Source organism: Colletotrichum destructivum, chromosome 5, assembly GCF_034447905.1.
Source record: "Colletotrichum destructivum chromosome 5, complete sequence".
NCBI lineage: Eukaryota > Fungi > Ascomycota > Sordariomycetes > Glomerellales > Glomerellaceae > Colletotrichum > Colletotrichum destructivum.
This window is the reverse complement of record NC_085900.1, coordinates 2,896,081-2,921,008: the sequence shown is the minus strand read 5'-3', so window position 1 is coordinate 2,921,008 and position 24,928 is coordinate 2,896,081. Positions and strand designations below refer to the sequence as shown.

At 54.2% G+C, this 24,928-nt stretch overlaps 9 protein-coding genes across 9 annotated transcripts; 4 read left to right on the top strand and 5 right to left on the bottom strand.

Moving 5' to 3' along the window:
• Positions 1–20: 20 nt before the first annotated feature.
• Positions 21–3,033, bottom strand: CDEST_08425 (Putative AMP-dependent synthetase/ligase domain, AMP-binding, ANL domain-containing protein). Its single transcript, XM_062924584.1, has 4 exons — positions 2,746–3,033; positions 1,546–2,563; positions 355–1,490; positions 21–299 (listed from the first exon to the last, which is right to left on the bottom strand). The coding sequence occupies exons 2-4, from the start codon at positions 2,420–2,422 to the stop codon at positions 210–212; spliced, it is 2,103 nt and encodes a 700-aa protein (XP_062780635.1). The 5' UTR covers positions 2,423–2,563; positions 2,746–3,033; the 3' UTR covers positions 21–209.
• Positions 3,034–5,627: 2,594 nt separating this feature from the next.
• CDEST_08424 (Putative 5-formyltetrahydrofolate cyclo-ligase, nagB/RpiA transferase) lies at positions 5,628–6,424 on the top strand (the record flags this gene model as incomplete). The annotated part of the gene is made up of 2 exons (XM_062924583.1): positions 5,628–5,718; positions 5,778–6,424. The coding sequence occupies 2 exons, from the start codon at positions 5,628–5,630 to the stop codon at positions 6,422–6,424; spliced, it is 738 nt and encodes a 245-aa protein (XP_062780634.1).
• On the bottom strand, positions 6,216–7,176 carry CDEST_08423 (Putative small nuclear ribonucleoprotein E). Its single transcript, XM_062924582.1, has 4 exons — positions 6,929–7,176; positions 6,806–6,872; positions 6,653–6,746; positions 6,216–6,598 (listed from the first exon to the last, which is right to left on the bottom strand). Exons 1-4 carry the CDS (start codon positions 7,000–7,002, stop codon positions 6,543–6,545), a joined length of 291 nt encoding a protein of 96 aa, XP_062780633.1. The 5' UTR covers positions 7,003–7,176; the 3' UTR covers positions 6,216–6,542.
• Positions 7,177–7,597: 421 nt separating this feature from the next.
• Positions 7,598–11,802, top strand: CDEST_08422 (Putative importin-beta domain, armadillo-like helical, exportin-1/Importin-beta). Its single transcript, XM_062924581.1, has 6 exons — positions 7,598–8,012; positions 8,073–8,162; positions 8,221–8,502; positions 8,603–8,693; positions 8,751–10,034; positions 10,086–11,802. Exons 1-6 carry the CDS (start codon positions 7,884–7,886, stop codon positions 11,123–11,125), a joined length of 2,916 nt encoding a protein of 971 aa, XP_062780632.1. The 5' UTR covers positions 7,598–7,883; the 3' UTR covers positions 11,126–11,802.
• A 797-nt stretch (positions 11,803–12,599) lies between these two features.
• CDEST_08421 (Putative extracellular mutant protein) lies at positions 12,600–14,404 on the top strand. Its single transcript, XM_062924580.1, has one exon. The coding sequence runs from the start codon at positions 12,874–12,876 to the stop codon at positions 14,347–14,349; it is 1,476 nt and encodes a 491-aa protein (XP_062780631.1). The 5' UTR covers positions 12,600–12,873; the 3' UTR covers positions 14,350–14,404.
• Position 14,405: 1 nt separating this feature from the next.
• CDEST_08420 (Putative P-loop containing nucleoside triphosphate hydrolase) lies at positions 14,406–15,692 on the bottom strand. Its single transcript, XM_062924579.1, has one exon. It carries the CDS (start codon positions 15,481–15,483, stop codon positions 14,596–14,598), a length of 888 nt encoding a protein of 295 aa, XP_062780630.1. The 5' UTR covers positions 15,484–15,692; the 3' UTR covers positions 14,406–14,595.
• Positions 15,693–16,405: 713 nt separating this feature from the next.
• Positions 16,406–20,240, top strand: CDEST_08419 (Putative short-chain dehydrogenase/reductase SDR, maoC-like dehydratase domain-containing protein). Its single transcript, XM_062924578.1, has 8 exons — positions 16,406–16,806; positions 16,870–17,206; positions 17,278–17,367; positions 17,432–17,819; positions 17,867–18,275; positions 18,329–18,751; positions 18,846–19,459; positions 19,522–20,240. Exons 1-8 carry the CDS (start codon positions 16,648–16,650, stop codon positions 19,808–19,810), a joined length of 2,709 nt encoding a protein of 902 aa, XP_062780629.1. The 5' UTR covers positions 16,406–16,647; the 3' UTR covers positions 19,811–20,240.
• Position 20,241: 1 nt separating this feature from the next.
• CDEST_08418 (Putative IBR domain, TRIAD supradomain-containing protein) lies at positions 20,242–22,572 on the bottom strand. Its single transcript, XM_062924577.1, has one exon. The coding sequence runs from the start codon at positions 22,292–22,294 to the stop codon at positions 20,246–20,248; it is 2,049 nt and encodes a 682-aa protein (XP_062780628.1). The 5' UTR covers positions 22,295–22,572; the 3' UTR covers positions 20,242–20,245.
• Positions 22,573–23,182: 610 nt separating this feature from the next.
• On the bottom strand, positions 23,183–24,824 carry CDEST_08417 (Putative short-chain dehydrogenase/reductase SDR, NAD(P)-binding domain superfamily). The gene is made up of 6 exons (XM_062924576.1): positions 24,252–24,824; positions 24,022–24,194; positions 23,821–23,957; positions 23,700–23,755; positions 23,532–23,640; positions 23,183–23,471 (listed from the first exon to the last, which is right to left on the bottom strand). The coding sequence occupies exons 1-6, from the start codon at positions 24,662–24,664 to the stop codon at positions 23,439–23,441; spliced, it is 921 nt and encodes a 306-aa protein (XP_062780627.1). The 5' UTR covers positions 24,665–24,824; the 3' UTR covers positions 23,183–23,438.
• Positions 24,825–24,928: the final 104 nt, after the last annotated feature.

Below are 24,928 nucleotides of genomic sequence, written 5' to 3'. Positions count from 1 at the left end.
AAAGTGAAAGCTGAATTACAGCTTACTGATTAGACCCAGAAAGGTCCCTCCATATCCGGACGAAGATGTTTGTCATTGTTACAAAGTCGAACCGCGCACACTGTACTCCTGGATATCAAGCGTTCCGTAGCCAACCCAACCTTTGCCGCAAAATTATAGATAATTACAACATCAAAACACATCATGAAAATCGAAAGAAACTTCCACATTTAGGACGAGCCGTAGGCCTTGGCAACATCGTTCTTGTACTTTTCCAGGATCTTCTTACGCTGAAGCTTCTGCGCCGCCGTAACCAGGTCCTGTGTCGTGTTAGTCATCGGGTCTTTTCCACATCAGGTCATGATGGAGGCTTACGTTTTGAGGGGTCCATTCCTCGTCGGACATGACAACACCCTCGATAATCTCAATCCCGGAGAGACCGCCCGAACGGCCAGCATTCTGCAGTTCCTTCAGAACAGCGGCCTGCAGCTTCTTGTCGTGTACTAGCTCCTCGAGGTTGTTGCCCTTGACACCGATGCTCTCCGCTAGTTTGATCAAAGCCGGCTCGGCAGGGACGATGATTGCAATCGGCTTGGCCTTATTGGCATCGGCGTAGACACAAATGTTGGCAACCACAGCAGCGGCGCGGTAGATGGACTCGAGCTTCTCGAGGGCGATATACTCGCCGTTGAGCGTCTTGACCAAGTTCTTCTTTCTGTCAATGAGCTTAAGGTGGCCATTGTGGTCAAACTCGCCGATATCGCCCGTCTTGAACCAGCCATCCTCGGTGATGGCCTCTTTCGTCTCTTTGGGGTTCTCGTAGTACTCATCCAGAACCGAGGGTCCACGAATCCAAACCTCACCCTGGGGGTTGGGCTTGTTGGTGGAGTAGTAACCGGCCTCGGCGAAATCAACCAGCTTGACCTCGATGGACGCCGGCATTGCACCCATGTTGTTAACGTTAAATTCCAAGGGGTTCATAAGGCAGCCCATGGCGGTAGTCTCGGTAAGACCGTAGCCAATGATCATGGGGGCGATGGCCATCGAAATAAACTGCTGGGTTTCCTTGGCGATGGGGCCACCTCCGTTCATGCAGAGCTTGAGACGCCCACCAGTCGCCTCCTTGAGCTTCTTGAAAACGATAGAGTCGAGCACTCCAGAGCCGGGGATACCCGCGTTCATCATGTGCGTCTTGGCAGATAGCGCATTCCAGAAGAGCGTCTTGACGAGAGAACTGCCTGCGTTGACCTTGGCGATAATCCCCTTCTTCACTGTCTCCCAGACTGCGGGAACACCGACCATGACGGAGGGCTTAAATTCCCTAATATCACCAGCGCAGTTGCGGACCGAGTTGTCGGACAGCGTTTTGGGATTGCCGTAACCCATGGTGGTCCCCCAGTAGATGCAGGCGTTCTCAAAGACAAACTCGAGAATGTGGGCGAGCGGGAGGTAGGTCAGGAGGCCATCCCCAGGGCCAATGAAGGGCTGCACAACGGCACTAACACCAGCAACTTGAAAATGTAAGCGTCGTTCTGGGCGCAGCGTCTGAGAGGCCATTTGACTTACCAGCGGCAACAACGGCCTTGTGCTTCAGAGGAACACCCTTAGGGGTGCCGGTCGAACCCGAGGTATACATGATACAGCACAAGTCGTCGGTGGTGGGAGGAACGGCTTCGACAGGGTTCTCCTCTCCGAGTTTCCGTAACTCGTCGATGCTCAGAATTTGGATCTCGGGGTGTGCAGACTTGAGCTGTTCCACGTGCGTCTGCTGGATCTGGTTCTGAGAATTCCAAATGACGTAGCGGATGTCCTTGGCCTCCTGGAGGACGTTGACAAGGGTCGGCAGCAGGTGAGGGTCGAGGAAGATAGCCTTCGCGGAGGTCGCAACCATGGAGTATCTCAGACCCTCTTCGCCGAGCGTGTCGTACGCCGTCACGACGGGCATAGACTGTGATGCAGCAGCATGAGACATTGCCAGCCAGTGCGAGCTCGTGGCGGCGTAGAGGTGCACACGGTCGCCCTTGATCATGCCTAGCTTGCGGAGGCCAGAGCCGAGCTGAAGGGTGAGACGCTCGTACTCGTGGAAGGTGATGTATTCGTAAGGGCTCAGCTCGAAGTAGGTCCACTGCTTGTCGACCTCGCGCTCCTCACCGTCGACCATCTTTTTGACTTTTTTAGTCTCGCGGTGGGTGTTGACCAGCTTGCGCGAGCCCAGGCACCTGGCGTTGCCATACTTCTCGGCGCTCTGCTTAACGAGCTCGTAGGTGGTGGTAATGTTGCCGCCAGGAATCGTGATCAAGTCGGGGACGGCCTGCGGCAGTCTGCGCGGCACGGTCTCGCCGTCCTTGGCCTCCACGCCGGGTGAGGGGACGGAGAAGGGGCCCTTTGCCTGCATCTTGGGCAAGATGTCAAGCTTTGACTTGGGAGGTGGGATTTGAGCCATGGTGAGCGCCTGATAGAATTGACGATGCGACTACTTTAGGGTTGGTATCGGAGGATCAATGCTTGAGGAAGCTCTTGGGGACGCGCCTGTAAAGCACGAAAGCGACAGGTCGCGATGACGACGTTACCTTGCTTGAAACAACTGAGCGATTATGTCAGTCCAGTCAAGCAGCAGGAAAAAATGATTCAGGTTGAAGGAGGTGAAGAAAACGGGGTGATGGGGGAAGGGTGGAGGGAGGCAGAGGTAGGGGCAACCCAAGGTATTTGAATTTGGGATAAGGGAAAGGAAAAGGAAAGGAGGAAGGACAAGGACAGGAAACGTACCACAGCACCAAGCGGCGAGAGAGGCAAATGGAATGGCAACGGAGACAAAAGGCAGAGACGCCGAGACAGACGGGAGCTTGGGGGAAACCTTGGCTATACTCTCTCTGTTCCAATGCATTTGAAGGGCAAGTGGATCTCCGCGATTGTGTTGTGGCTCGAGCTTCAAGGTCCATCGAAGGGACAGCAAGTGCGTAGGTAGGTAGTGTACATCGTTAGCCAGTGAAGTCACATCAGGTACTTGGGTACCTCCACCTTGACCTACCTACTACCTAGGAAGGTACATGCCTACCCAAGTACCTATATTACCTAGGCACCCTTGGCTAGCGCCTTTATCCTTTGGCCTTGGGGGTTTGTGGTTCTGTCGATGGGAGAGGGAGGCTTAGGTACCCAAATAGGTACTGCGGGCTTATTTGTAGCGCGTACTATCCTGTCTGGCTTGTGCCTGGTGTCCCACATTCAATCAGAATAACGCTGCGCAGGCAATGGGTAGGGAGTTACACATACAAGCAGAGATAGATAGGTACATCTAACTACAGGAAATTCTTGGTCCCAAGAGGTGATGAGTTGGTTCCGTAGTCAGTTGGCTGGCTGATGTTTGGTGTATGTGTCTTTGTGCAGGTGGGTAGTGTCCAGAGTAGGTACCTGTCTGTAAAGAGTGCAGAGTGCAGCAAGCAGCAAAAGGTGGCCAGCGAGCTATCTACCTACCCACCTAGGCAGCAACTGATTGGATCATCTCGTTGAGATGACCGCAGACTGAGGTGGAGATGCAGGGCGCTGCAGGACATGGACTCCACCCGCCGGCGTTGGCGAACGGACAATGGACACTCTGCAGACTGCAACATGTGGTCTCGACGATAGGGATGAGTTCTTGTCGTTGCGGCGCATTCAGCACTTACTCCCATATGTCTGACACACCGTCGCCTGATGGTTTTCAAATACTCTGCTATATGCTATCATTTCTATCACAAATCTCCCTTGCTTCTATTGATTGCATTGCTTTCTGTTGCAGTAGTTCATAGCCTCATGTTTGCCTTCGTTATGCTGGGGGCTTCAATTCTTCAACATTCCTGTTGTGTCTTGTAAAGATGGCAAAAATGTCTCAATGCTGCACAAGGTTTGGGGGCTCATCTCCTTCTCAAAAGGGTGTCTATCTTCTTCTCCCCAGGTTCTTTCGCTGAGCAAGGATGCGTTTCCATCTCAAGCCAACCCAAGCCTCACGCGACGGCGGATGACCGGATGTATTGTATGTTTTTGGAAAGGCAACCAACAGGTTGTCACTAGATTGGGGTTCCTTGGTTTGAATTTGTTCTGATGCCGTACCCTTTTGAAATCCCAACCTCGTGTTATACGGCTGGGCACGGCCATGACAGAAAACTTTTGTTATAACATGCTCCGGCCTGTACCAGTCATTGCCTGCCCTTCCTTTTGCTTCTCTTCATTGCCTAGCCGCGACCCCTCACTCGTGCAGCTTTGGGAAATTTGAGCCAGGCTAGCAAACAGCCCTCGCAGCGTACCAAGAACGAGCCCAAACCCGATGAAGCCATCAGGAGAGTCACGAAGCAAGGTAGCGGAATGCCACGCCTTGGCAAATTGGTTGGCGCTGTGCCTCTGTTTCTGTTCACTGGCCAGGCTTTCAGCCCCGAGACCAGCCGACGTCTCGCACACTGGTTGCCATCCCATCCATCAACTTCCATCCTCCCCCCATGCAGCCAGGCTCCCCGGAGCGTCCCCCTAGAATCCGGGGCAGAGCTAAGGTTTATGTGGAGTAATCAGCTGGTCTTCTCATAAGCAAAAACGTAAGCTCCGTATCCGCCCATACCTGTCTGTCTGCTGTCTCTCAGCGTGTTTCCTAATTCGGACTTTATCGCCAATGAAGAACTGCTGCTGCTGCAAGCCACCATCAGGAGCATCCGCCAGACGCACCATGCAACGAGCGACCTTTGTGGAGGTGAGAACTCTAAAGGCAGCTGTCAGGATCAACTGCCCAACCCTGTCCATTCCGCCGTCCTCCATCCGCGTGGCCCTGTCTGTGACCAACATAGCCACCGCTCCAAACTCTTGGCACGCCCACGAGAATTAACCCGCTGTCTTATCCTGTCTGTCTACAAAGTAGCCTCCAGTTCACATAAGCATTGTTCCACACGCCGACGGCTTCCTCGAGCGATTTTTCAATTCCTAAGGGGGTATCGAGCTACACGTTGTCCTTCCTAGTCCACCTCGGTGGCCAAACACCCACTCGGTCGGTACCGTGGACCCAGCCAATAGCGCGGCCATAACCAATTTCGAAGTCTGATCTCTTGGCTTTGAGGCAGTCGGCCAGTTGTGTAGTCTTCCGGGCCAGAGGTGAGCCAGATGGTTTGATCAAGGTGGAAGAGAAACAACTCCCTAGTAAGCACTTTACAGATATACAGACCGTACACCTCCAATCATGGTCGAACGAGTGCTGCGCCTGACTGCCAGGTGAGGGAGAGCTTCCCTCTCTGCTTTGATGTTTTCGTGATGGTTTGGAACGGACTTATCTGAGGAGTACAATCGTCGACGGTTGACTTTCTCCTTTCTACTCTCCTTGCATTCCTTCGATCGTTGAAACTGGAGCAAGAGTGATTCCAATCATGTCTTGTTTTAATGCATGCCTCGTCATGCAAATATTGGACCCGCCATCGCAGTAACCACTACAGACCCACCGGGGTCTTTGGAGCACCACCAATCGCCTGTCATCGCAACGGAGCCGAGTAATGACTCTCTCGAGACTTTGAACAGGACTGAGCGAGTTCGGACATATCGCCACTATCATCCATCCCCTGCATTCGTTCTTCTATCGTCTAAAACAATTCATCAACTAATCCACTTGATCTTGAAACCAACTCTTCCCGGCAGCAGTCATGGCTTCATTGGTGGCTGCGAAGAACCAGCTGCGTTCTGCTATGAAGGACAGACTTACTGGCATCGCACACGATTCAATCAAAGCCCAGAGTAAGTGGTTCCTTGAACGGAGTCTCCCCTGCATGGCTTTAACAACCACCCGCCCCTAGGCCAAGCCGTCTTTGAGACACTCAAGACGTTTAGACCATACGTGGAGGCGCAGAAGGTTAGCATCTTTCTTTCGATGCCCTCAGGCGAAATCCAGACAGACGACATTGTGCGTCATGCCCTATTAGCTGGGAAACACGTCTACATCCCGTACCTGCACAAGTCGCCCTTTGCGCCAGGAGAAACACCTCCCAGAGTCATGGACATGGTGCGGCTGCGCGACCTACACGACTACGAATCCCTGCAGCTGGACAAATGGGGCATTCCCAGCATCGACCCCAGGACGGTAAACCAGAGAGACCGAGTTCTCGGCGAACCTGGCGCAGAGTCCTCCGAGCTGTCTTTCCTGGACCTAATGCTACTTCCTGGAGTCGCATTTGACATAGACAGCAACTCAGGCTCACTGCGACGGCTGGGTCATGGGAAGGGGTTTTATGATCTTTTTATCAGAAGGTACGCATCAAAGTACAGCGAGTTGTCGTCCCTGAGGCATCCTATATTGCTCTACGGCCTGGCTCTATCGGAGCAGTTCCTCTCCCAGCCCTCAGATGGCCCGGTTCCTGTGGCGCAGCACGACCAACAACTCCATGGCCTGATCCTGGGAAACGGAGAGGTCAAGAGGCCGGCAGACAGTTCCCGCAGCAAATAGCTATACGTCGTCTAGCTTTGCCTTTATGGTGACAACCCCGTGGTATCAACTTTTGTGTATCGCCCCAAAGCATGCTTCGCCGTCGGCGGCGTCGTCCTTTTCTCAACTCGATTCCTCTCTAGTTCGATAAACTCTGGATCAACGAGACGTTGTCGCCCTTCAGCAGTATTTGCCCTGCATGCAAGTTAGCACGTTTGCCCCCGGCGACTATGTGTGAGAACGGTATACCCAGCGGTGTCCGCTTCTCCTCCAGGTTGGTTTTGGTAATCTGCTTCACTTCAACCGCATCGTCGATGACGAGGTTCATGAACTCATCGAAACCCTTCCAAATCCAAGTCAGCCTTTGTAACGGAACGCGACGTTTGAGAGGATCCCGCGCACCCTGATCTTGCCTTCGATTCGGATCGACAGCTGTTCGTAGAGCCAAATCTGAACGGTAGTATGTTGTCTGCCGACTGGTCAGCTTACTATTGATGCACTGGAGCTGATGGGGCCAAGGCGTACTGGAGAAGCTTGAATATAAAGTTGATGGGTGGGAGCAGCACCCTGCGACCGCCGCCTCCTCCACGTCCGGTCATTTTCGCGAGTTTGAATTGGGATCGAGGGTAACCGGTATAATTTAGATTGCCTGCGCTCGTATTGGACTTGAAAGTGCTTGTCAGTCGAACTCGGCTCAGGTCGGTGAAGAGTCGTGAGGTAATCGGTCTGTCGGAAGGTCAGCTGGACCGCGTTGAGGCTGGCGATAGACACTGCCTCGCACCGATGTGATGCTGCTCGAAGTTCGGCCAACCTGGGAGAATTCTGGCGGAGCTGGCGAAACGATGTTCCACTGCTCCCCCCCTCCTAAGTCCCAGACGGCCCAATGCGATGCAGTTCCTCCAAGCCAATTATGGACCCTGTTTTTGGGTGACAGGCCTCCCTCGCAGGTATCTTTCTCCCTTGAGGGTGATTGTGCTTGTGCAAGGTACTTTCCCCACTACGCTGGCTTTGGTGGTTAACTCAAGTACCTTCTCTTGCCCAATTGGCCCCCAGTTACTGGGACTAAGCAAGCCAGGCCATGCTGCTTAAAAGTGTCTTAGCCGGCTCTAGTTAGGTTGAACGGATCCCTTGTGCTCAGATCCGCCCGCTGTCCCGCCAGCCTGACCTGACTGACGTTTTATTTTCCATTCGCGACCTCCCTCCGCCCCCTCCATCCATCTGCCAATTTTGGACGTCGTCGGCGCACCGCTTTGATAACCTCCAACTGCCACCCAGCAGCCAAACGCTCCTTACATCTCAAAAGAAAACGACTTGACGACTTTTCTCCGCCGCCTGAGACTTTAACATTCCTTCCACCTGCGGCTGCCCTAGCGCGACGCCATATTGCACTGCAACTGCCGCCTCACCCCGAAATCGCCCCCGTCACCTATCCTACACCCCGAACGATTAACGTTTGCGACACCCTCTTCTGGTCTTCAGCATGGCAGCGAATGGAGCCTCGGAGGCTTTTGCACCCAGCGATGTGCTGTCGGCTATGGTGACCATGCGAGGAGGAGAGCAGGAAAGCAAGAAGAAGGCGCACGCATACTTGGAGCGGTTCCAGAAATCTGTTAGATATCCCGACCTACGATGATTGTGCGAGTGGGCCGTTTGCTGACCAACGCTACAGAAAGATGCTTGGGGTACCATTATCGGCATTCTTCAATCGGACGGAGAGCCCGAGGCCAAGCTCTTTGCGGCTATCACTTTGCGCGGAAAGGTAGATGGTCGAGGCGGCATTGTGTATTGATGGCAACGAGCTAACGATGGGTTTTCAGATCACCTACGACCTGGCAACGCAAGTATCGGAAACCGAACTGCCTGCGCTACGGGATCAGATCCTCCTCCTTCTCAAACATTTCGCCGCTGGTCCCAAGCCGATACGAGTTCAGCTCTGCGTCTGTTTGGCGACACTGGCGGTGCAGATGAAGGACTGGAAAGATGTACTTCCTACAGTCGTATCATCTCTCGGTGACAGCGTTGAGAGCCACGCTGCCATTCTCGATTTTTTGCGCGTGCTCCCCGAGGAGGTGACCGAAGGCCGCAAAATCACCTTAACTGTATGTGGATCACGGAAACATCGACCGGCCTTCTACTTCGCGCGACGTCGTTTTGCTGGGCCGATATCAACAAGGATTAGAGTCTAATTGGCAATGACAGGAAGAAGAGCTTTCCCAACGGACTAGGGAATTGCTGGGTGACAACACGGACCAGGTTGTGCAGCTGCTCATCAACTATGCTCAATCGTCAGGTAAGCCTCCAGCGTCGCCACCTCCATGTACCGAACGGTACTAACCTATCTTCACAGCGAGTGCGGCCCAGAATCCTCAACTGATGGAGTGTATCACTTCGTGGCTGCGCGAGGTTCCCGTCAGCACCGTTGTCAATTCTCCTCTACTCGACGTCATTTTCAACGCCGTCGGCAATGATCAAGCATCACAGGAAGCAGCAGAGTGCTTGTGCACGATTTTTAGAGAGACCAGGGATGTGGACGACAACTTGGAAGTCATTCAGGTCCTCCTTCCACGAGTCATTTCCCTGCGTCCGAGAATCGCGGCAGCCGTCGAGGATGAGGACACCGAGGTTTACAAGTCACTCACCAAGATTTTTGCCTTGGCCGCTGAGGCTTGGGTTGTAGCCATTGCTCGCGAGCCTGGTCACTTCGGATCGCTTGTCGATGCAGTCCTTGAGTGCGCCGCCCGAGACAAGGACCGGGATGTCATTGAGCATACGTTCCAGTTCTGGTACGAGTTGAAGCAGTACATTGTTTTGGAACGATACATCGAGGCAAGACTGCAGCTTGTGGATACGTACTCGAAACTCGTGGACATCCTGCTCAAGCACCTGGAATACCCGCAATCGGAATCGGCGAGCGAGACGGATCTTTTCGACGGCGACCGTGAGGCAGAGGAGAAGTTCCGCGAATTCCGACACCAGATGGGCGACACCCTGAAGGACTCTTGCGAGGTGATGGGCGTGACTGACTGCCTCACAAAGGTGCTTGCAGCTATCAAAATTTGGATGCACAAATACGCCGGCCAAGCTTCGGCGTCATCGGTCCCGCACTGGCAAGAATTGGAGGCACCCCTTTTCGCCATGCGCGCCATGGGACAAATGGTTGACAAGGAGGAGAACGTTGTACTGCCGCAACTGATGCCCCTCCTTGTTCAGATCCCCGGGCACGAGAAGCTTCGTTTCGCCACCATCATGGTTCTCGGTCGGTACACAGAGTGGACTTCTGCCCATCCTGAGTACCTCGAACCTCAGTTCAACTACATCGTAACCTCCTTCCAGACGGACTCAAAGGAAGTCGTCAGGGCTGCCGCCATGGCGATCAAGTATTTCTGCACCGACTGCAAACAGCTCTTGAGCGGACAGGTACTCCAGATGCAAACATTCTACGACCAGATTCTTGACAAGCTGCCTGATATGAGTCAGGAGGAGATCACAGAGGGGGTTGCTAGCGTCGTTGCTGTGCAGCCGCCTGCCGAGATTTACAAGCTCCTCAAGCTCTACTGCGACCCGTTGGTCCAGCGGTTGATGAACAAAGCCAACGTTGCAACCGACGACAAGGGCAAGCTGGCCCTCGCAGGTATGTTCAGCCAATGTTTTGAAAGGATGCCTACGGCTGACACAACTACAGACCATCTCCAGCTTATCACCATCTTCATCCAAATCGTCGTACCGTACGTTGGACCCGGCGAGGAGAACCCCGCCGTCAAATACTGGCAAGAGGTTTTCCCGGTACTGGCCACGATTCTGGACAATTTCATGGGTTTCGTTCCCATCTGCGAGAGGATTTGCCGCTGCTGGCGTAACATGATCATCTCGTACCGCACGGCAATGACACCCCTGTTGCCGGAGATGGCCAACAAGCTGGCAGGCGGCTTTGCTGCCTCGAGACAAGGCGCGTTTCTCTGGGTCACGGCGGCGATACTGAGGGAGTTTTCCGAGGATCGGGAGCACGTAAACCACGAGATCACCCAGAGCATCTACGCCTTCTTCGAAGCCCAGACCACCACTTTCTTACGGGTGATGAGCGACCTCCAACCCAGCGAACTGCCTGATGTCATTGAAGACTTCTTCCGACTTCTCATTGACGCGCTCCTATATTACCCGGCCAAGTTGATTCCGTCGGAGCTTCTAGGTCCCATTTTCGAAGCTGCCGTGTACGCTCTGACGTTGGAGCAGCGCGACCCTCTGTCTGCCACGCTGCACTTTCTCCGCGATCTCCTCACGTACGGAGGCGACAATCCTGCGACGTCGGATGTACTGCCTCCAGATGTTGCTGCTCACATCCGCGAGGTGGTGAGCAAGTTACTTGCCAATCACGGCGAGAAGTTGGTCAAGCAAGTCATGGCTGGCATGATGATCACTTTTCCGCGGGATTGCTTTGCCGATGGTAGCGGGGTCTTGCTGGCAATGTTCGAGCTCTTCCCGTCCCAAACGACCAACTGGGTGGAGCGTACCATCCAGCTTCTGCCCCAAGGTACCATCACGCCAGTCGAGGCGAATCGATTGATGACCAAGATCAAGGAGCGACTCGGCGGCAACGATTCCACCGCTATCAGACAGGTGAGGGCACTCCTCCAAGATTTCACCAACACATATCGCCGGCGGTACGTGGCCCCACGGGAGGGTCTCGGCCAGCTGGAAGCAGCCCGCTTCCACTTTACAGGTTAGATGGAGGGGGGGACTTGAAAGGGGTGTACTCATGAGGAAACGATGACTGCTCAAGGTCGCAAAATCAAGTAGAGTTTTCTATTAGTTCGAGTAGATCGCTTTGCTCGAGGGAGCCCGAAAAGTGCGATATGATGTCAATGAATTGCCATGGTTGAGGCTGGCGGCGAGCATTCTCTTCGGCAGATGTGCAACGAAGGATGTCAGAATTGGGGGAGACGGTGCTCTGGATGAAAGGGATCCACATCCGTATGTGTCAACGGGATAAGATGAGACATGTAAGGTGGGGCTGAGCAGGTGGCTGGAGAGAGGATCTAGTTGTGGATGTAGAGATATCGATGGAGGGGATCAAGTTCTCCTGCACCACAGTGACAAAGACGGCAGATCAAAGGCCAGCGGGCGCACATAAAGAATCTGTTAGAGTGGAGGATTACAGCAGCCTGGTCACAACTCAGCATGCGGCAGCTCATAGAGACCACCAGGGGTCTGTCTGTCGACAGGTTTCCTATGCCATTTCAGGAATCTAGCAGTACCAGACTTAACACTCTGCTGTTGGCAAGATATGACATTCACAGGTATAGCGAGTAGAGGACAGTGCTATAGTGGGATTTCGATAACTGCCCACTTTATGACGCAGCTTGAGGGCAAGTCAAGTATCTACATTTCTGGCATGCTGTGCAAGCAGGTAAAGTCAAACTGATCCAGTGAGATGCCAGGACGAATGAGCAAGTCCAACGTGTGTGCCACTCTCCATTTGACCAGACTGTGAATAGCAGGCTCGCAATGTTGGTGGATAAGAAAACAAGCAATTCGGAAAGTGCTGGATTTTCAAGTACATATTAAATGTTTACGGTCAACTAGGTAGGTACCTTTGCGTTCATGGAAGCTTTATGCCTGTTATATTATTGACCATTATGAGTGATGAACCTGCAAACATTTAGACGGGTATCTTGTTGAACATTTGGACAAAACGGATACTACGTAAGAGAACACGGCTAATGCTTCTAACACAAGGCAGACATTACAGAATTTTGTGCCAACCAGTCACATCGTATTATAATAAAGTTTAAGTTACATGCATAGAAGTACTGCTAGTGGATAGAATGCTGTGACGTTCTTTTATGGATACATGTGCTTGAAAAGAGGAACAATAGGACAGGTAATAGCTAGCTATCACCCGACAGGCAGGAAGGCTAGTTCATGAGTTTCTGCTAGCGAGAAAGGATTTTTAGATGCGAAACAGTAAGGGCAGAGAGAGCCTTGAGCCTTAAAAGACAGCGCAGGGATGAAATATATACTACCTAGGTACTTACGGATACACTGGGCTTGACCGCACTAAGGTAGGTACTTACCTAGGTGGTTACACGTAATTGGACAGGCAATTGAGACCCCCTGACGCGCAGCAGCACGCTCTCGACGCGACGCTCTTGACGCCTCCAGAAAAAAGCAAGGAGCAGGACATCTTCGTCTAGCCATGTCTTGTCATACCCACGATCTTTACCCCTGCTACCAACCAGCGGTTCTACTGACACTCTCGACTGTTGCTATGGTGTCTGTAGCGTAAAGCAGCCTTCCCAACTTAACAGCTTGTCACCACGAAAAGGAACGACGCTCTTGGATTTGCCTCCCCCTGGTTCCCTTCTTCCATCACGTCCTCCCTACCACGCTGTCGCACGCTCTAGAGCTCCAAACCAGAGAACCGACCATTATCCTTGCCAACTCTTTGCAAGTTGTCCGCATCACTCGTCACCATGCCTCCGAGCAGCGGCGCAAATCGAATGGCCCAGTACGCCAAGAATGCGTCTCTGGACTCAGGCGTTCCAAACGAAAACGACGATCAGTCGAAACAGCAACGTCCCGACACGCCTCAGTTCTTTACTCATCACACCCGTCAGGCAATCACCGAGTCCGCCAAGCTGCCTGCTCCGAAGCCACTCGCACCTGCTAGAGCTCTAGCTTCACACATTCGCCGACCAAATCAGTCTGGCTTTGGCCTGCCTCAACCACCACTTCCTGCACCGATGCACGCTCCTCCCGACCTGGCGGATAGCTCCCCGCCGAGACAACAGCGGCAGCGGACCAATTCGCGAACCAGCGATGCGACCGGGTTCTGGCCAGAGTCTCAAATCGACAGCCAGTTCGGTTCACCTACTACCCATCGCTCCGAGCGATTCGATGTTGGCATCAGCAACCGTCTTCGCTCCCCCCCGCCCGCCATGCCTATGACCTCCTCAATGCCCAACATGCCTACATTTGAGAACATGCAACAGTCGCTAGAAGGCGATATACCATACATTATAGGAAAAGACGGCTCGATGCGTTTGCTTGGCAATGGCCAAGGACAAGACCTCGCGGTTATGCATAACGGCATGCTTCCCTCGCAGATGGAGGAACAAGCCCAAGACGCCTACTCGAGTGAGCCTATTTACGATACGCCCGGGCGGCGCGCACCCAAGATTACCCTTCATGCCACAACCGTGAGAAGGTCGTACGAACCCTCCGCATTTAAGGACGACGAGGGAGTCTTTGCTGATTCCCCCACCCGCAAGGCTCCGCGTCCTCGGCAAAACTTAAAGCGCATTGTCAGAAACGACCAGGCCCAGGAGTCCCAAAGGCCAGCGCTCTTTCAGGAGGATGAAGAGGTTGAAGGTAGTCTGGCAAGTGACTATCCTGTCAGCGAGGGCGATCACGGTACTCCTCGAGCCAAGGGTAGTAATGTGGTACCAAAAGAGCGAACCCTTCAAGAGAGCCCATTGCCAGCCACGACCCGCGATCAACGGGATAAGACCCGGAAGCGACGCCGTAACAGCTGCGACTATGCTGACGACGAGCTCCAAGGAATGACGTACTCCCAACTGCGCGAGCAGCCCTTCGACGATGATCCGGCCAAAACGTTACTTCGGCCCGTTGGGCCGTTGACTGGTGACAGCCTCCCTGTCAAACTCGAACATTTCAAGGGTCAGCGCGAAGCCGACCAGAAGGAATTTTTTAAGCAGATGACGGTCAGCGATTGGGAGCGCTCGGGCGACTGGTTCCTCGACCAGTTTGGCCAGGTCGCTCGGAAGCTGAAGGAAGCCCGTAAGAACAAACGGGACATGGTCGACCGCTTCGAAAGCGAGATAGCAAGCAGGGAAGAGGCCGTTCGCGTCCGGACAGAGAATATTACCAAGAAGCTCAACAAAATTAAGCACAAGGGCGAAGATATGCTTGCCGACAAGGACGTTTAAATGGCTGCACTCGCTCTAGCAAGATTTCGCAGCATTCAGCCACCCGACGTCTTGCAGAATGGAGCAAGGCGTTGGTTGGGGTGAGTGGCGACAATCCTTCAACTATTTTGACGACTCTTTACGACTTATGACCAAGACCTGTTATTGCTGGCGTACGGGGAAAGAAAAGTCCACTATTCTATCGTTCGGGAGGCGCGAATACCCATGTACTGAACTCAGCCTCAAAGGCCGTCCACAGGATGGTTCTTATAAAACAAAATGTTCTTTCACTCTTCTGTCTTTGCCAACCACCAGCCTCATCTGGTGACCGGGCCTGTTTGGCAGAACTCCTCTCCTGACATTGTCTGGAAAAAGCTCGTAAGCAGGGTAGTAACCGTCAACGAACTTGATGACTTGCTCGTCCGTCATGCCGGTGCCCCTCTCTTGTCGAAGTGCGGTCTCTTGTTGCAAGCGCCAGTCGTAAACGTATTGGGTGTCCTCGGCATCGATGTGAATGAAAACGTCCAAGAGGTCAGTCATGGTGTCATAGTCTTTGAGCCTCTCATTCACTAGCAGTAAGTGCTCCAGCTTATGCTGCTGGAGTGTCCTGCTATGGCCTTTCCACTTGGCCTCCACTTCGGGATCCGGCAGAGCACGGAACCCCACACACCAACCCTCGAATATGACGACCTGGACCTTTGGCTGGCCTGGGCTGTTCACCTCGGTCCATTGGCTCTCGGGGAGACGGTCTCCTTGGCCGGAAAAGGCTGCCTTGTCGTATGACGGCACTCTGGTGGGCTTCCCATCGGTGATGCTATCAAAAAAAGCCCGGGCGAGCTGCATGTCGTGGGTCCCGGGCTCGCCCCTTTGTTGCACCAGAAAGTTATCGGGATGAGATTGGGCGAGGGCGACCTGATCCTCGTGCTTAAGATAAAGGTCGTCGATACTGAAGACGAGCGTACTGTAACCGAGCTTGGTGAGCATCTCGGCCAGTGCTTTGACGAGTGTCGTTTTGCCGACGCCCTGGACGCCGTTGAGGCCGATTATGAATGGTCGGTCTCCATCTTGCGACGACCGCTTCTCCAACAGTCCCGTGATGAACGGAATGCAGAGGGGGCTTTTGTCGTCGATGATCTTTGGCGTGATGGAAGTCATGGCGGTGGCAGTAGCGGCGGTAACGGTGGTGGCGGTGGCAGTGACCGTGACAGTGACAGTGATGGGTTGTCAAAGCACTAGTGTAAAGATGTGGTCGGCGAGGTTGGCAGAGGGGCTTGCGTAAGTGCGTGATATTCGGAAGGCCGAAGCCGGGAAAGCCGTATGGTAGCTAGCCAGCCGCCTGCGCCGAGAGGCCCCCGGTGGGGGACCTGCCGAGTGCGGGGCGGTCTGCATGCTGACGAGCCCGCCCAGGGAGGGGATTGGCCTTCTCCGGCGGTATTCTCAGCGGTCTCCAACGGACTACGTGCTGAGTTGATGGTGCATTTCGAGTTTCCTGGCCGTGAGCCCGCCACGACACTGTCCCACGCCAGGCTTGTTTTTAGTGGTTCCTGTCGGCTGGTCTTGTCGCGATGAACAGCATAAGTACATTGAGTTCAGGCATCTGGCAGGTAGAAGATTGGCTCTTAAAAGATGATGTAATCATTGGAATGAACACAAGCCGAGCTTCCAAACTTTGGCAAAAGTAACAGCCTGGCGACAGCGCAATACCCGAAATATTACCAAGGCTAAATATCCCTCTGCGGAATGAGCTTGGGTTGTCAAGAAGCGCCTTCCACTAACCAACCAGTAGGGGCTAGCGGTACGTACCCCTTCCATACCGACAGGCGGTTTGGCTGCGCGACTGAGTAGCAGCGCTGTGAGTGGCCTGGCTCACCTTGACTGGGCCCCTGGGGACACATGTGACATGGGGTTCGGGGCGGGGGAGACGACCTCTTCCCCACATGACCTCATGGAGACTTATCCCAAACCCACGGCCAAAGTAACATGTGAAGCCTGGCCTTGTCTCGTTTAGGACTAGCGTATGTTGTCGGCTTTGGAAAGAGAAGCTGCCTCGGCTCTCTCTGCGGCATCCGTGGAACGTCACGCTGCCACCCCCAGACGCTTTGCCGGACATGCTGAGTTAGAAAACCACATGCCCTTCTCCCCACGGCCTATTGCTCTTTCATCCCATTGATCAACCTTGCGAACATTTCACCCGCCTGCCATTCCCTCAGCCCATACTCTCAATACTTAGGATTTACATTACCATCTGTACTTCATTTAGCGACTGCTGTCCTTCTTCTCCTCCTCGTCATTTTTCTTTCTTCCAATTCTACAGACACCATGGCTGGTCAGCTACGCTTCGACGGCCAGGTTGTTGTCGTGACGGGTGCCGGCGGCGGCTTGGGCAAGGCCTATGCCACCTTTTTCGGTTCCCGCGGCGCCAGTGTGGTCGTCAACGACCTCGGAGGCTCCTTTAAGGGCGAGGGCACCTCGACAAAGGTACGATCCAACACGGCGGCCTTCTCCAATGCCAGAAAAAAAGCTAACATGTGTCGATTCCAGGCTGCAGATGTCGTCGTCAATGAGATCAAGGCTGCCGGCGGCAAGGCAGTGGCCAACTACGACTCGGTCGAAAACGGTGACAAGATCGTCGAGACGGCAATCCAGAACTTCGGTCGCATCGACGTGCTGATCAACAACGCTGGTATCCTGCGAGACATCAGCTTCAAGAACATGAAGGATGAGGACTGGGACCTGATCATGAAGGTACACGTCAAGGGCTCATACAAGTGCGCTCGTGCAGCGTGGCCCCATTTCAGGAAGCAGAAATACGGCCGTGTCATCAACACTGCGTCAGCCGCCGGCCTTTTCGGTAGCTTCGGCCAATGCAACTACTCTGGTAGGCATCATAACCAACCCAAGAACACAGTTTCATTGGGCGCCGCCGCGTCCTGCTAACACGCTGCATAGCTGCCAAACTGGCTATGGTTGGCTTCACTGAAACATTGGCCAAGGAGGGTGCCAAGTACAACATTCTGTCTAATGTCATTGCACCAATCGGTAAGCACAACGTGTGACAAGCGTAGCGGTTACGGGGGTTTCTGTGAGCTAACTGGATGAACAGCCGCCAGCCGAATGACCCAGACTGTGATGCCGCCTGATGTGTTGGAGATCTTGAAGCCCGAATGGGTTGTTCCCCTTGTAGCCGTACTGGTACATAAGGACAACACCGACGAGAACGGCTCCATCTTCGAGGTTGGCGGTGGCCACGTTGCTAAGCTGCGCTGGGAAAGATCCAACGGTCTTCTTCTCAAAGCCGACGACAGCTACACCCCCAGCGCTGTCATCAAGAAGTGGGACCAGGCTATCGATTTCTCCAAGCCCCAGTACCCCTCCGGCCCCAATGACTTCCTGACCCTCTTGGAGGAATCCATGAAGATGGGCCCCAACGAGCAGGGCGAAAAGGTCGACTTCACTGGCCGTGTTGCCCTAGTTACTGGCGGCGGTGCTGGGTAAGTTCTCCGGCAGTGTGCAATGGATCGCAACTAACGAATCCCAGTATCGGCCGTGCCTACAGCCTGGCATTTGCCAAGCACGGCGCTACAGTCGTTGTCAACGATCTGGCCAACCCCGACGATGTGGTAAACGAGATCAAAAAGATGGGCGGGAAGGCAGTCGGCGTCAAGGCTTCGGCAGAAGACGGTGATGCCGTCGTCAAGGCTGCCATTGATGCATTCGGTCGCATTGACATCGTCGTCAACAACGCAGGTATCCTCCGCGACAAGGCCTTCAACAACATGGACGACAGCCTTTGGGACCCCGTCTTCAACGTCCATCTGCGTGGTACATACAAGGTCACTAAGGCCGCCTGGCCCTACTTCCTCAAGCAGAAGTACGGCCGTGTGATCAACACCACGTCCACTTCTGGCATTTACGGCAACTTTGGCCAGGCCAATTACGCCGCGGCGGTGAGCCTTTTCAGATCGCCTTGCTTTATATTCAAATGACTGACATCTGCCAGAAATGCGGTATTCTCGGGTTCTCCCGTGCGCTGGCGCTCGAGGGCTACAAGTACAACATCTATGTCAACACCATTGCACCTAACGCCGGCACTGCAATGACGCGGACCATCATGCCCGAGGAGATGGTTCAGGCTTTCAAGCCCGACTACATTGCGCCTGTTGTCCTCGCCCTGTCCAGCGACAAGGTTCCCAAGAACCCCACTGGCGGTCTGTACGAGGTTGGCAGCGGCTGGGTCGGCCAGACCCGCTGGCAGAGAACTGGCGGTCACGGTTTCCCCGTCGACACCCCCTTGACCCCCGAGGAGGTTCTTAAGCACTGGGATGCCATCAGGAATTTCGAGGACGGTCGCGCCGACCATCCCGAGAAGACCCAAGACGGCCTACAGAAGGTCATGGCGAACATGGAGAACAAGAGCAACAAGGTATGACTCTGCACCTCCTGAACAGCATCGGCGCGACTTGTAAAGTAGCAATAGTTTCAACACAAATGACAAGTATTGATCAACCGTCTTGTAGCAAGAGGCGCACTCTGATGGCGACAGCCAATACCTCGGCGCTATCAAGGCCGCAATGAAGGCCGAGGCAAAGGGCACCGAGTTTCAATACGAAGAACGTGACGTGATGCTTTACAATCTGGGCATCGGCGCCAAACGCGACCAGCTCAAATATGTTTTCGAAGGCGCCGACGACTTCCAGGTTATCCCGACCTTTGGTGTCATCCCCCCCTTCAACACGGAGATGCCGTACAACTTCGACGACATCGTCCCCAACTTCTCTCCCATGATGCTCTTGCACGGCGAGCAGTATCTCGAGATTAAGAAGTATCCGATCCCTACCGCGGCGAAGCTTGTCTCCACCGGCAAACTCCTCGAGGTTGTCGATAAGGGCAATGCTGCCATCGTCAAAAGCGGCATCACGACGATCCACGCTGAAACCAAGGAGCCTATCTTCTACAATGAGATGACGGTGTTCTTGAGAGGATGTGGTGGTTTCGGCGGCCAGAAGAAACCGGCGGACCGCGGCGCCAGCACAGCAGCCAACAAGCCTCCTGCGCGGCACCCTGATGTTGTGGTCGAGGAGAAGACGACCGAGGAGCAGGCGGCGTTGTACCGTCTGAGTGGCGACTACAAGTAAGATCTCTGCCACGAACTCACCGCCATTCTCTGATCAGAGTTTGCTGACCAATCCCAAGTCCTCTCCACGTCGATCCTGCCTTCGCCAAAATGGGCGGCTTCAAGGCGCCCATCCTCCACGGCCTTTGCTTTTTCGGTATCGCTGGCAAGGCTGTGTACGAGCGCTTCGGCCCGCTCAAAAACATCAAAGTACGCTTCGCCGGCACCGTCATCCCTGGGCAGACGCTCGTGACGGAGATGTGGAAGGACGGTGGCAAGGTCATCTTTCAGTCCAAGGTCAAGGAGACAGGCAAGTTGGCCATTGGCGGCGCCGCTGCCGAGCTGCTCGACAACAAGAGCAAGCTCTAAGCGGACCTGGCGTGTTCCTTACTTGACAGTCATGACAGTCATGGCCGATTGATTGTCTTGCGACCGCGTCGGTATAGGATATGAGACTATGTGTTTTGATTATTGTGCTTTTCGCGTGGTTGACGGGCTTGGTATCAACTATGGCAGGTGATGAAGATGAATTTGAATCTATGTTCCAGCTACAAAGGTGTACCTGCCGTAAATGATGACAGCGCAATATCCCTCCCTCTCTCGCCAATATGATGGCTTGATAAGAGGGACAGAAAAAACGTCTCGGCTTGTTCGGTGTTGTCCCCCTCTTTCTCATGCATTGATGGTATGCCACTCCCTAACGCCCCAAGAATGCCCACGATCCAACAAAGTGAAGCCGTACTTAACTCCGATTATCTCCTGTGAGGAACAACGCACCTCTATGCACATAAACAGTCTCGAGCGTCACACAAATATTGTCTCCACGACAAAATCGCAGAGCTCTGGCAGCGTCGGCAGCTGTCCGTTCTTGAGGCGATTCTCGACCGGCGAGACCCCGTTCCTCGCGAAGCCCGTCTCCAAGAAAGCCTTTTCGGCCCCGTTGAGCTCTCGCTTCTCCGTCTCGCGCCACTTGGCCTCGGCCTCCTCTTTGGCTTGCCTTAGCACCGAGTCCGTGTCTTCGCTCTCCCACAGATTGCATCTAGTGCACTCGGTGCACGGCCGCGGGTCCCCATCCGGCCTGAAGTGGTCGCAGAAATGCCTGTACCCCTCGCCCTCTCCATTGGCACCGCCAATGTCCTTGCGGCAGACGTAACACATCTTGTAGCCACAGGGACACGTAAGCTTGTTGCAGCCCGAGTTCTTGACGAACGACGTATGACACCGCGGACAAACACGCTTGATGGCCATACTCATCGCCTGCTCAACCTGCGTTCTCAGCGCAACCAAAGACGACTCGTTGCACACGTGAACATCCTTCCAAGGCTTGGTGCAAGAAAGGCACGAGCTCTTTCTGCAATCGGGATCCTGGCAGGTGAACCTGAGACCACGGCGGCGTCGGCGGTGACGGCCAAGAGCCAGATGCCATTGGACAATCAAACGGTCACCGAGTGTCTGCTTCGTGCTAACGAGGATGCAAACAAAAGACGCTAGTAGAACCACAGGAAGGAGGAAAGGCATCATGGCGACGCACACAGCAAGCAGGACGAGGCTGAAGAGACTGTCGAGTCTGACGCGTAACTGCGTTTCCTGCGCAGGGAGATATATGTCGTCCACTTCGGCGTAGTTGCAGAACGGGCACCGGATGAGGGGCAGACTGGATGCCAGAAGGCTGTTTTCAGCCAAACGCTGGTCGAGCTTGCGGAGGATCTCGGCGCCCTTCTTCTCCTCCAGCATGGCGCGGTGTACGTGGCTGGAGGATATGTGCCCTGGACAACCGTTCCCTTCGACAGCCAGGCACCTGAGGGTGCCATGATCTGTGTCGATGCTGCTATGCCAGCCCTGGCCAAAAACGGCCTCCGTAATTGAGCGCCGGACACAGTGGAAACACAGCATGTGTCCATCAGTGTTGCAGGTTGTAAACTCTTCAAAGGTGGATTCGGTGAAGCAGCATGCACATTCATGCATTGCACCAGCCTCTTCGGCCTGCTCGTTGTTCAGGAGAACAGCCAGGCCTCGGTCATCGTCTTGCTGTGTCTGCCTAGCCCGCTCTTTCAGTGGTTGAACCAGATCACGGTACAACTCAATGTCGAGTTCGGAGTTCCCTGTGGCCTTAAGCGTCGGCAGGATGGCACCTTGACCGGTCGACTTCCAGACTATCAATGGGTGGTTCTCGGCTTCGCCTGTAGCCACGGGTTTCCGGCGGAGGAATAGAGATGATATTGTGAAGCGCCAAGACTTTGATGAGAGAGACACAAGGATCTTGCGTGCTTCGAGATATGAGTAGTTGGACTCGGCAAGGACGGCGTTGATGGTGGAGCGCGAAAGACCCTTGAACTCGTGCCACGCTAGCGCTTGAACAGCATGCTTGTACTCAGGGCTTCGAAAGGCCTCGACGCGTGGGATCGGAAACTCCTCGTGCTCCTCCAGCCGTTCTCCGCTCGCACCTGAGGTTCCGAGGCGTTGGTCGTCTACCACCCTCCAACGACCTTTGACCCAAGAAACACGATTTTTCAACAGAGCGTCAGCAACAACCGCCAAGCGTGATTCTTCCTCAAAGTTCGTCAGCATCTCGCGGAAGACCTGGATTTGGATATCGGGAAAGACAGCGGCGAGCGCCTCGAGGCTGTTGTTGAGCTCGCGGAGATCGGGGCATTCGGGAGGAACATCAGGTAGCTGGGATTCGTCGTAAATGTAGCCATGATAGGAGTTCGAGCCGGAGCTGGAGCTGGCGTCGGGTGCCTGTAAGGGTGCGGTATCGGCGGATTTGTCAAGCGAGGTGGACGAAGACGAGGGTTTGGGTCGGTTGGACTGAATTTTGTCGGTGGAGGAGCCGAGGAAAGTTGTGAATCCCATCTTGTCAGTTCATGGCAGTATTTGGCCGGGCATGGCGGAGATCGACGTTGGCAGTCGGTGGTCGGTGGTATGCGGTATGCAGGCGCAGCGCGGTTGGCAGGAGGCCTACCGCGACATGTAGACAAAGTGTAATCTGTGTCTGATGCGACGTAGTGAGCAGGGCGGTATTTAGGAACGAGGCGCGCCCGTCACGAAGTTGTACTGTCTGTGGCGGATCAAGTTGGTGGCTGGCGATGTTTGCTGGATGTTGGGTCCGAGGGAAGATTCGCCGTGTCAAGTGTCAAGGATGGCACCAGCTGTGGGAGATGGAGGCAGGTAAGGTAGTGGACAGTGCTGGTGGGCGCCTCCCGAAAGTCAGCATATTGGCGGGGCACTTCTCGGCAACCGGCACCAACTGGTTGAAACATCCCCTTCCTCACTGCTTTGCAGACCATGCGCGGCGGGAATGAACCGATTGATTCGCAGCATTATAACGACCTTGGGGAATTGAACTCCCGCACCTGCTCGGGTTTACTGACAACGTATCATCATGGGGATGAGTATCACTCGCGGGTTGTCAGGCTTTCTCACCCTCGAATTCCAGTCAGCCTGAACGCGAAGTAGCATCACCAGTCACATGTCTCTTGGGCATCTCTGGATTTCAGTCAGCTATGTGTTCTTAACTCTTATATTCTTGATCTCGCCAAAAAGACTCGGGCTTGAGTGGCTTCAGAGGCAGCACCGTCCAAAAGATGATAATCTCTCCTGTGCTCACGCTGGTAAGCCTGGGTCGCAAGCGTCAGCTGGCTGGCACAGGACGAATGGCGTTGATCCGGGCCGCAAAGGTGCACCAAGCTCTACCATTAGAAATCGGAGCACGAACCGGCAGATTGAAGAGGAACGGAAAAGCCTCGAGGAGTCGTACATCATTCAGTTTCGACTCAAAATTTTTGGTGATCCTAAAGCGCCAAACTTGCAGAACGCAACTTGCTACAAACTAATTGAAGACTGCGAACTCGAAAGGCGAAATGCTCATGGTTTTGGAGGTCTATCTTCCAAACGGGGTGTTGTCTGGTTCCATATCCTTAGCGACAAGCGCCTCTGCGCCCACCAAGTTATTTCAGTCTCAGTCTCACCCTCACTCTCACGTACCACGTACGTCTGTTCAAGACTTGCGATGGAGGAGACCGGCAGCACCCTTCATACTCAGCTGTTAGGAAATCCGTTTGTATGAATGAGCCTTGAGAGATTAACTCACCTGATGGCTGGGGAAAATAAGGGTGTCGGCAACCACTACATTTTCCCTGCGCGTGCTCGTGAAAACGACGACCTCGGCAATGTCCTCGGGGGTCAAAGGCTCGCAGCCGCTGTGAGAATCGTTAACACACTAACTCACGCACTCGGGTGAAAGCCTATCATCACTTACGCGTAAACGGCATCGGCCTTGGATTTGTCGCCGTAAAAGCGGACAACGGAGAACTCCTGTGCCGTGTTAGTCCCCGCAGCTCGCACTAGATACGAACGTCGGCCGAGGTGGGCGGACTTACAGTCTCGACCTGACCGGGGTCGATGCCAATGACGCGGATGCGTGTCGAGATTAGCTCTTTTCTCAAGCTGTCGGTAAAACTGCGCACTGCTGCCTTGGTTGCGCAGTAGATGGAACCACCGGGGTAAGGCTCACGGCCTATGGCCAGAAGCATCAGTGATTGGCGCAGGTACTTGATATCAGAGCAGGCAGCCCAACTTACCCGCAATGGAGCCAATGTTGATGATATCGCCTGAACCGCCATCAGGGCGCGCCTTGAAAATGGGGAGAATGGCCTGGGTTACGTTGATGAGACCGGTGACGTTAGTAGCGAACATGACGTTGATGTCCTCCTCAGCGATCTCAGGCGCCTTGGCAACTCCCTTGACGAGGCCTCTGTCATGTCCGGTCAGCATTTGTTCCAAGGCAAATAAACAGACTTTCGTTACATACGCGTTGTTAACCAGAATGTGAATGTCGCGGAACTCCTCAGGCAGGTTGGGCACGAGCTGGCGAACCTCCTCGGGCTTGCTGACATCCAACTTGACGGGATGAATCTTGACACCTTCACCGACCTCCTTCTGGATGTCGGCGGCAATCTGCTTGAGACTGTCGATGCGACGAGCGGTCAAGACGAGCCTGAGGTTGTTGGGTGCCGTCCGGGCGTATTCAAAGGCCGTGCTCTTTCCGATCCCGCTCGAGGCACCGGTGATGAGCACAGTCTTGCCCTCGAGGCGCTTCGCGGCGGCGGACATGATGGTTCTGTGGCTGAAGGTGTGTTGAAAGAGAGGGAATAATCGGGGCAATTGCTGACGAAACAAGATTGAAGAGCAGAAAGTACGAGTTATCTGGGTACAACGGGGCATATGTGAAAACGGAAGAAAAGACCCGTCGGTAGGCTCGAGATCAAAACTGTTGCTAATATATAGCCGAGGGATGCTTGGTTCGAATAGTTCAGGAGAAGATCGGATTCGCACTGCTTGCCTGATTGCCGTCCAATGGCTCTTGAGACAAATGGCTCTCAACACGTTTCCGACTGCAGAGCGACGGATAAGACGAGAGGGGCAGAGCGAACGGGACGGCGCACGGAATGGACGAGCCCCACACTGCGGGGTTTCCACCGCCCGATA